Source organism: Hyposmocoma kahamanoa, unplaced genomic scaffold (assembly GCF_003589595.1).
Source record: "Hyposmocoma kahamanoa isolate Upper Pololo Valley unplaced genomic scaffold, ASM358959v1 93, whole genome shotgun sequence".
NCBI lineage: Eukaryota > Metazoa > Arthropoda > Insecta > Lepidoptera > Cosmopterigidae > Hyposmocoma > Hyposmocoma kahamanoa.
The window spans coordinates 13,915,447-13,925,637 of NW_020654810.1; the positions used below are offsets into that span (position 1 = coordinate 13,915,447).

The 10,191-nt window shown below is 34.9% G+C and overlaps 1 protein-coding gene across 1 annotated transcript; it reads right to left on the reverse strand.

Annotated features, from left to right (window-relative positions):
• Positions 1 to 788: 788 nt before the first annotated feature.
• On the reverse strand, positions 789 to 9,406 carry LOC113237047. The gene is made up of 3 exons (XM_026473292.1): positions 8,824 to 9,406; positions 8,466 to 8,646; positions 789 to 900 (listed from the first exon to the last, which is right to left on the reverse strand). Exons 1-3 carry the CDS (start codon positions 9,404 to 9,406, stop codon positions 789 to 791), a joined length of 876 nt encoding a protein of 291 aa, XP_026329077.1.
• Between the last annotated feature and the right edge of the window lie 785 nt (positions 9,407 to 10,191).

Below are 10,191 nucleotides of genomic sequence, written 5' to 3' on the forward strand. Positions count from 1 at the left end.
GTTTCGTGGTCAGAGCGGCAACATAGCGAAAATTCTTAAGCGAACCTGTTATCTTTAATTCTCTTAATAGAATCCTAATAATAATAATACCACTTTTTCATTAGGTATTTATATCGATATAATATTATATTTTTCATTAATCCACTAACTAGAATAATATTGAAGATTTATTTTAAAAATATGTTAAAAGCACTTAAAATGTTATATTTCGGACAAGTACTTTTAATAAGGTAACCAAGGTATTGAAATTGCGTGTCCAAGTTTATCATTACCTAGTTAATAATTAGGTATGTTCACTACGTAATATTAATTGGCAATACAAATTAAAAACTCGAGAACCTTTGTCTACTAGCTCACAAAGTTATGTTATGCACCATTATAAATAGTAACGAACAATGATGTTATATACATATTAACATACAAGATTCGTAATGAATAAATGAAAAATATTCAAATGTCAAAGCCGTCTTAGCGCGAAAACGGCTCGTCGACAGCTTTGTTGTCGTTCAGTCAATGTGCGGGGCGTGGTGCGGTATCTAAATTTAGGGAGGGGCGGAGAGTGTCCATTCTCGTTACTTTTTTGTTCTCTGCCTTTACGACACTAGATAGTGGTGTGAGCGGACGTATCGCACGTGTACGTGAAATAAACACATGTTGTTTCATTGAGCTATCCCTGTACAAAGTAGCGTAAACATTATTTGGTTACTTGGGCAAAACTTGAACACTTACGGGCGATGAACAAGTTGAGTACGAGTAATGCGAAATGCGGGAATATTTAAACTCGTTGCCTATCGTACGCCCATCTTATATATGAGCGCCGAGAATAGACCAACTGGCGGCGGCGCGCCGACGAAGAAGTGTCGGTGGCGGCGGCGGCGTTTCGGCGGCGCGAGCGTGAACCTGAAACGAATTTGTATAACGGTGTTTGTTTTTAAAAAACCGTTATGGAACTTCTTTCGTAGAGGAATTTCTTTCGAAGAGATTAATAAATAACGCACACACTCAACATGGCCCCGCACTAGGGAAACCCTGTGTCGCGGGTGCCATGGACACACATAGACAACTACAAATTACACCCAAACTCACGAGATAAATAAATGTACGCCATGTAAATATTTCTCCCGGCCCGGGAATCGAACCTGGTACCTCTGCGTGGCAGTCCGGCATGGTAAGCGTTCGGCCACGGAAGTAGTTTTATAGGCAGTTTGTAATTTTATTTCTTACAAATTTCATATATTTTTCACAAAAACTGCTGTCGCCAAAACTCACACTATCATAATGTGAAATCTTAATAGTGATTGGTCGTACTTTCTAATTTAAAAAGATGTAACAAATTCTGGACTGTTAATATAATTTAAACTTTAACCTGTTGACATACCATTAAAAATTCAATAAATATTATTAGAAGTTACGACGTTTGCTATTTTTAACCGACTTCAAAAAAGGAGGAGGTTCTCAAGTCGACCGTATGTTTTTTTGTATGTATGTTACGCGATGACTTCGGTATTTGTGAACCGATTTTCATGATTCTTTTTTTGATGACCACTATGGAGGTACCCTCTTACCTCCATAGTGGTTCCATTTAATTTTGAAGAAAATAATCCACCTCTAAGGGTGGCTGTTCACGCATCAAGACACATTTTTATAAATAGCGCCCAAATTTTATTATAAAGAGCAATTATTTTAATGGTTGGTTTTCTATTCTCCAATTCAAGGCGTTTTTCTTTCTCAATAATTTTTATTATCTCCTGTGTCAAGTTCCGTATAGTGGCGAACTAGGGGATGAATCCGGGTTTGCGCGTTTTCCGGTAACCGATTTCAATAAAACTTAGTAATTATATGTAATTCCACGTACTTTGAGGTTGGTTTTTTAGTAGTCTGTACTGAGATTATATATTGAAATTTCATCCAATGTGCTGCCATCTAGCGGAAATAGCTGAAAGATGACAAACGATTTAATGACTATTAACGTTCTCCAAAAAAAAGTCGCCCATATTACTGCAGTAAAAGGTTGACTTTCGATTCTTAGGTATATAAACTGAAAATGGAAAATTTATTAAAATTAAATAAAATAAATCTTGATGAATCATCGTCATATCACTGAAACCTCGCCATGCATAACAATAGTGTGACTATCATTTTTCCACTCTAAAGTAGCAAAATAGTGCACTTATCCACGTCTCGTCCAAATAACGGACCGAGCTCAAGTTTGCAGAAGTCTGCTTACTGTTGGCACACGTACCACGCCCACGAAGCCCTTATTGCGTTACTGTTCTGTGCGTATTATATTATTGACGATCACAATATCCTTTATGTAGTCAAGTAATTTTTAATTAAAATATTGTGACAATTATAAAATAAATGATTACTCAATTCTGGGTCCTACGCTATTCCGTTCACCGTTACGTTCTTTTCCATTTCACTCTATCTATTCTATTCTTTTCTATTATATTCTTTTCAACGTAACAATCTTACACATTTTAAAGATACCATTTGCTTTGCAACTGAAATAAATATCAATAAATTTTCTAAGCATTTCGCGATTCGATTGAATGATATAGACTCCCAATTTTCCACCTTTTTAATAGGATTCAAGAAGATTATGAGTCACTGAGGTATTACGTGAACACCGAAAAATATTCACCTACGCAGCCTTTTTTCTCAAGACATTTTCACTTCTAATTGGATTGAATTTCTCCCGACTCTTTTTCTCATAAATATCCATTACCTCTGCAGAATAAGGCAAAATTTATTACCTACTTGAAAGCTGTCAAGATTTCTCCCCAAAATAAAAAATCTTGAAAAATTTAATAATCAAAGTAAGTACTTACAAGAACTTTAAGGACCAAGTACCAGAACATAAATCAATTCAATTTGTTTAACTTACCTACTACTCGAAGAAACGCGGCAGGCAGAGCCAAGGCGCCGCGCAAACGTGCGTCTTGTGTTGGATACAAGCAACGGGCGGCAATCAAACAACTTCATACAATTGTGGTTGCAGTAACCGGCGACCGTAACCGATAACCGTGTCCGGTTACCGCAACCGGCGACTTCATATTAACCCGTCACCCGTCCTAGAAATACGCGGTACCTTTAACGATTTTGGTATCGTGGTGTTCTATAGGCACACGGTAGCTGCGTAGCTGTTGTTATCCACCATTTTAAAAAATATGAAAAAGTTATAAATACAAAAAAATGTCATATTGGTTAATTGTATGAAAATGGAATATTCGTTGCTAGTTGCTTGTATCCGGACACGCGTCTGCGTGGCGCCTTAGTGGCAATTTCAAAATACATATTTATGAAATTAAGAAATAGGTAGGGAATCATATGAAGAAGCTGTATCTATTATATTAGTTTTTATTTTTATGTTACATTTAGAACTGTGCCCATAAATGTAATGGATTGCTACAGACGTCGATTATAAAGTTCAATTCCGAAAATAGAGACAATATTTTTAGGCAGAAAATATATAGTAGGTATTGCAGTTGCTGTGTCGCGGCAACTGCACCCAAACTGCTTGCCGATTGTATTCCAATTACTATTCTTCTGTTGTATTGCTAGTATATATTACTTTAGTTATTCGATATCTACTTTTTATCAATAGAATACAAAAGAATCATTTATTTCATATCATCGCATCGATGCAATAAGATTATTGCATCGATGACACAATGTTACAATTGACATGGGATAATATTATTGATCCTCAAAGTAATAGTAATAATTGATTATTGAATGAAATTGAAATGCGCACTTTTTAAATAAACGTTTTTATATATACATTTTAAAGATATAAGTTGCGTCTATGTTAGTTGCTCTACGGATAAATTTATAATTTAACTGCATTCAAGATAACACTATAATTATGTTTAAACATACTAAATTAATATTTGGTATTCAAAAATAGTATTTGATCTTCTGTTTTTATTATTGGTCTTTTCTTTTAACGATTGATTTATGTTCTCACAAGGCCAGACAAACAAATGAATTTTTGAAGGTGAACAACGTTGACCTTATGAGCCATCCCCCGTACAGTCCCGACATGGCACCTTGTGACTTTTATTTATTTCCAAAAATTAAGAAGAAAGAAAAGTAAGAAGAAGAAAGAAGAATTAAGAAAAAAGAAGTTACGCGGTCAACGATTTTCATCACCTGAAGAGCATAAATGTTTTCAAAATTGGTTCATTCGTATGAAAAAGTGCATTCGAAGAATATTTTGAGAAACGATTCAACGAGTCAACGATTTTCATCACCTGAAGAGGCTGTCGAAGAGTACGAAAAATATGTTTCAGAGATTGTCACGGAGGAGCGGCATAAATGTTTTCAAAATTGGTTCATTCGTATGAAAAAGTGCATTAACGCTAACGAAGAATATTTTGAGAAACAATAAATTCATTTCTGATTATAGTATTTTTTCTTATTCATTCCGGAAACTTATAGTGCGCCTCACGTAGTAGCGTTGTGTAGTCTACATAATTAATTCAGGGGTTTTTTTGGCAAATGCGGTAGCACCCCCTGGAAAGTATCGACGCCCCCAATTGCTTCCGAGGACTACCTACCTAGGACTCTTCAGCGCGCACTGGGTAATATTTGGAAAAGCAGCGCGACCGGAGAGAGCGAAACGAGCGTGTCGCGACAGCGGCGGCGAGTGCCGGAAGCCAATTTACTTATTTTCCGAACTACTTAGTTTCCGAACATGTTAACAGGTCAAATTATATTGCAATTAATATAATATTAGTATACAAATATAGTAAATATTTATTCAGTTTTAAAAATAAGTACCTAAATGCTCGTTTATTCGTATTAGTCGCTCGTTAATTTGTATTAGTTTTGAGGCACAACAAAAAGTTCATTATTTTATACAAATCAAACGGTTTTTTTTGCGTAGCTCAGAACATATTAAAATATTCATTGATTTAATTTATGTCTCAGAGAAAGAGGATCAATCATTAAAAAAGAGGACCAGTTAGATTTTTTTGTCTGCTTCTTTTGCAAATTTAAAATGATCATTATTTATAATGTACCTAATGAAAACTATAATAAATTGATATAAAACAAAATATTATAGGTTTCAAAATACAACGATGTCCAATAGTGATAAAGTTTAAATTTTTTCTATAACAATTTACTCTTAATTCCCTATCTTTAATTAACTATCCAATAAAAAGCTTCAGCCGGGTGTGAAACATTTCATCGTTTCTAACATAAATTTGCGGGAATAAGTACCTAGACTTGTCAAAAATACGAGGAATGATAAAAAATCTATTTTCCCCCTCAATGGTTTCCAATAAACCAAACAAAAACAATAGGCATTGATTGGCAGGGGACTAAGAAGGGCCAGGAGCTTATTAAGCGAATTTCATTATATTGCAGTAACAAATATAATACAAAGCAGGTCGGGACTGTACGGGGGATGGCTCATAAGGTCAACGTAGTTCACCTTCAAAAATTCATTTGTCTGTCTGGCCGTGTGAGAACATAAATCAATGGTTAAAAGAAAAGACCAATAATAAAAACAGAAGATCAAATATTATTCCTGAATACCAAATATTAATTTAGTATGTTTAAACATAATTATAGTGTTATCTCGAATGCAGTTAAATTATAATTTAAATTTAAGTTAAACTATAATATAAATTTAGTGATTGGGCGACTGTGGGAATTCACAAAAGTAGACAAAGACTATATGATCTTTACGATGAAAGGACTTATAACACTAGTAACAGTTTCAATGATTTTGTTAGGAAATATTCGAAAATGTTTAAACGTGTTTGTGTTGCAGCCAAAGCAATGTTTATAAATAATAAAATAAAAAGCAGCGCGAATGTAGTAAAAATGACTTGGAATATTATAAACAGCGAAACTGGAAGGGTCAAACCTCGTAACTTAGATTTTTAACTAAGATTTAATGACAAAATTGTAAACACAGACGCAGAAGTTGCTAAAATATTTGAATTTTTTTTTTACTGACATTCCAATTTTGACTACTAAATCGTTAAATTCATCTCCGTCCGCCGCTGAATCCTTACTAAAAGAAAATAATGCTGTTAGTATCACTAATTTAAGGTTCCGTCATGTATTTCCAAACGATATTGTTAAAGCCTTTAAGTCTATAAACATAAAAAATACTTCTGATCTTGATGGTCTTTCAGTCAGAGTAATTAGTTCTATAGTTGATTGTATTGCGCCTTATTTAGCCTGTAATAAATGTGTCTTTAATACATGTGTTGATGATGGTGTCTTTCCTGACCTCATGAAGCAAAGTAAAGTTATTCCACTTTTCAAATCTGGTAGTATTTCTGACCCCACCAATTTCAGACCTATATCAATACTACCAACTCTCAGTAAAATATTTGAAAAAATTATTCTAAATCAGATGTGTGCACATTTTTATAGTAATAACTTAATGTCTCCTAAACAATTTGGTTTCACTCGGGGTCGCTCTACAACCGACCCTGGTGTCGAGTTGATTAATCATATATTTGATGCATGGGAAGTCTCACATGATGCTATTGGTGTATTCTGTGACTTTTCCAAGGCTTTTGATATGTGCACCATGATACACTGGTCAGGAAACTTCGCCATTATGGTGTGGCGGGACGTGATCTCGACCTTCTTAAATCGTATTTGCGTGGTAGGGCACAGAGGGTCGATGTTAACGGTACGAGATCATCAGGGTCTGCAATTGGCATGGGTGTCCCTCAAGGTTCAATTCTAGGCCCATTTTTGTTTTTGGTGATATTATATGATATTAATGACTTACCTAGCCTTATGGAGGGTATAAAACATGAGATAGTATTGTTTGCTGATGATACTTCCTTATTATTTAAAGTTAAAAGGCACCAATGTTCCTACAACGATGTGAACAATGCTGTATCTAAAGTAGTTGATTGGTTTGCTGTTAATAACCTACTTCTTAATAAGAAAAAAACAAATTGTGTGAAATTTATATTACCCAATGTTAGAGAGACGGTTACAAACTTTGTAGTTAGAAACGAAAAATTGAATCTTGTGGATACAGTTGTATTTCTAGGTATAACGTTAGATGCTAAATTGCAATGGGGTCCCCATATAAGTAAGTTATCAAAACGGCTCGGCTCTGCAGTGTACGCGATCAACAAAATAAGGAAACTTTCAGACGTCCAAACCGATAGATTGGTTTACTTCAGCTACTTCACAGTCTAATGACATACGGCATTTTGCTTTGGGGTAATGCCGCCGATATCAATAGAATCTTTGTCCTGCAGAAACGTGCAGTTAGGGCAATTTACAATCTGGGCCCCAAAGTATCTTTGAGAGATAAGTTTAAGGAAATTAACATTCTTACACTAGCCTCACAGTACATTTATGAAAATATAATTTATGTTAAAAGGAATAGTAATTTATTTATGAAAAATAGTGACAGACATAACATTAATACGAGGAATGGAAATAAACTAGCTTTTCTTCATAGTCGTCTTCACAAAGTCAAAAAATCATTTAAGGGGCAATGTATACGCTTCTATAACAAGATTCCGGTTGATATACAAAATTTGCCTTTCACGAGGTTTAAAACTATAGTAAAACAAAAACTTTATACTAAAGGTTATTATACAAGTTCTGCGTACTTGGGTGACAAAAACCCGTGGTAGTAACCCGTTTAGATCATGGAGGTAGTCTCGATGAAAAGTAGATATCGAATAACTAAAGCAAGATGTACTAGCAACACAACAGAAGAATAGTAATCGGAATATAATCGGCAAGCAGTTTGGGTGCAGTTGCCGCGACAGCAACTGCAATACCTACTATATATTTTCTGCGTAAAAAATATTGTCTCTATTTTCGGAACTGAACTTTATAATTGACTTCTATAACAATCCATCACATTTATGGGCACAGTTCTAAATGTAAAATAAAAATAAAAACGAATACAATAAATACAGCTTCTTCATATGATTCCCTACCTATTTCTTTATTTCATAAATATGTATTTTGAAATTGCCACTAAGGCGCCGCGCAGACGCGTGTCCGGATACAAGCAACTATAGTCGTCACAAAATAATAGATCATATTTGACACATGTCATCGCAACGTAAATAGTGATGTGAACTGCAATATCGGTAACCAGTTTAAACGATTCTCACGAGAAATCGATTAAAAATTTTAGGAGTTTGTAATCGTTTAGGTTATTTTTCTGTTCATTGCTTTTCAGTTCTAGATATATCAATCAACATTTATTTAAACGTTATACAGTTTAATAGAAATAATAAGTAAGTATTTTAAGTGAGCACAACGGCAACCTGTACTTGTTGTTGTATTGTAGTTATACATTAGCATAGTTCACGAGGATAACCTGTACGTAAATAACAAAATTCTGAAGTAAAACAAAAGACCTCCTTATTGGAATTTTTTATTTATCAACGTCATCGGAAGATGAACCAAAACCATCTGTTGAGCTAGTTTCACCAGTCCATATAATTAACTCGTTTTCAATTAAATTATCAATATTAACATCTCTGTCAAAATCTTCTTTTATTAGTTTTCTAGTTTTTTCCACCACCTTTCTCCAGTCTTCCTTTGTTACTTTAGTACATGCTTCCTTTAATAAAGTCATCATTTTTTTTGTGGAGAACGGTGGCTTAGTATTATTACGTCCTGCGTAGCCTGTAAAAAAAAAACACTGTTGTAAAATAGTAATGTTCCTTCACAGTGATATTACAAATTCGAAAGTTTATATGTTACCTCTTTACATTTGTACTTTATTAAAATATGCTACTAATACAAAATAAGTCTTAATATATACGAATTTAAAATAACAGTATTAAATGCAAAAATATTAACCTTTAATTTGAGCCCAAATCAACTCAATAGCATTGTATTGACAGTGGTACGGCGGTGTCCTTATAATTTTATGTCCATGCTCAAGTGCCAATTCATCAATTTCATACCTAAGTTTTGTAGGTCTATGCTCTCGCACTAATCTTAACAATTCCACTTTCAATAGCTCCATGTCAGCTTCGACACCATTCCTCTGTAGCCATGCCACCAAATCAGCCTTTTTATTTGCCTGAGTCGGCGCTCGATCTATTTGAACCGAATGATACGATGCATTGTCCATAATTATTGTACATTGTTCGGGGAGGTTCTGAAGTAAAGTTTTAAACCACTCTTTAAATTTGTTTGCGTCCATTTCTTCGTGATATTCTTTTGTACTTTTTGATTCAAATGCTAGTAAAGCATTATTAACGAAACCTCCCCCGGCTGATCCAGCATGGCAAATTATGAGGCGACCACCTTTTCCCATTGGCACTTTCGAGCTGGATGCTTTAGTGTCGTCGGTCCATGATTGTGGTACTGTGTGGTTTGAGTTCAACCAAGTCTCATCGATAAACACAACATTATCCCAATTTGTAATTTTATTCATTTCTCTCAAAAATGAAACTCTTTGTAATATTAAATCATGTCTTTCCATCATAATATTTCTTTTGTCAGACTTCTTGTATTTAAAACCAATTTTTTTCAAAATTGTAATCAGTGAGGTAGCACTCCCAGTAAATAAGCCAAGCTCTCGAAGTGATACCAACAATTTACTCACAGTAGGGTACTCGTGTCTAGTATAATATGTATAAACATGGTTACGAATAGCGTCTGCATCGAACGTGTCGATACCTGTTACAGGCTTGCTTTTCTTCCTCTTTCTAGGCGTATGTAATACGTTTTCTTGAGAGCCGGAAGGCCCATATTTTTCTTGTATGATGGTGTGTACCGTTCTTTTGCCGATTCCAAGTGCACTTGCGACGCGATTTTGCACTTGTGTCACTGGTAATAGAGGTCCACCATTAAGTGACTCCCTTTCGAAATAGTCGTGTAATTTCACAACCAGTTCGCGAGTCTGGCTATTTAAAGCACGTCCTCTTTTCGACATGTTGAAAAAGAGTTCACACAGAATCAAGTCCAAAATATCCAAGCCAAGGTCAACGAGATTGAAAATAGAAGTAGTCCAAAAGCACAGCCGAGTCACAAGAAAAAACACCACGAATAACCAAGCGTACAGTCAACTTCCAAGACGGCGAAAGACTGCGCGGGCGCCGATGCAGAGTGACGCTAAATCGACATCAGTGTTGCCGTTTCAGAATTTGCGATAAAGAAAAGGAAATACAAATCTGACTTTACGGTTCTGTCTACTATAAATACTAGTATACTCAGTCT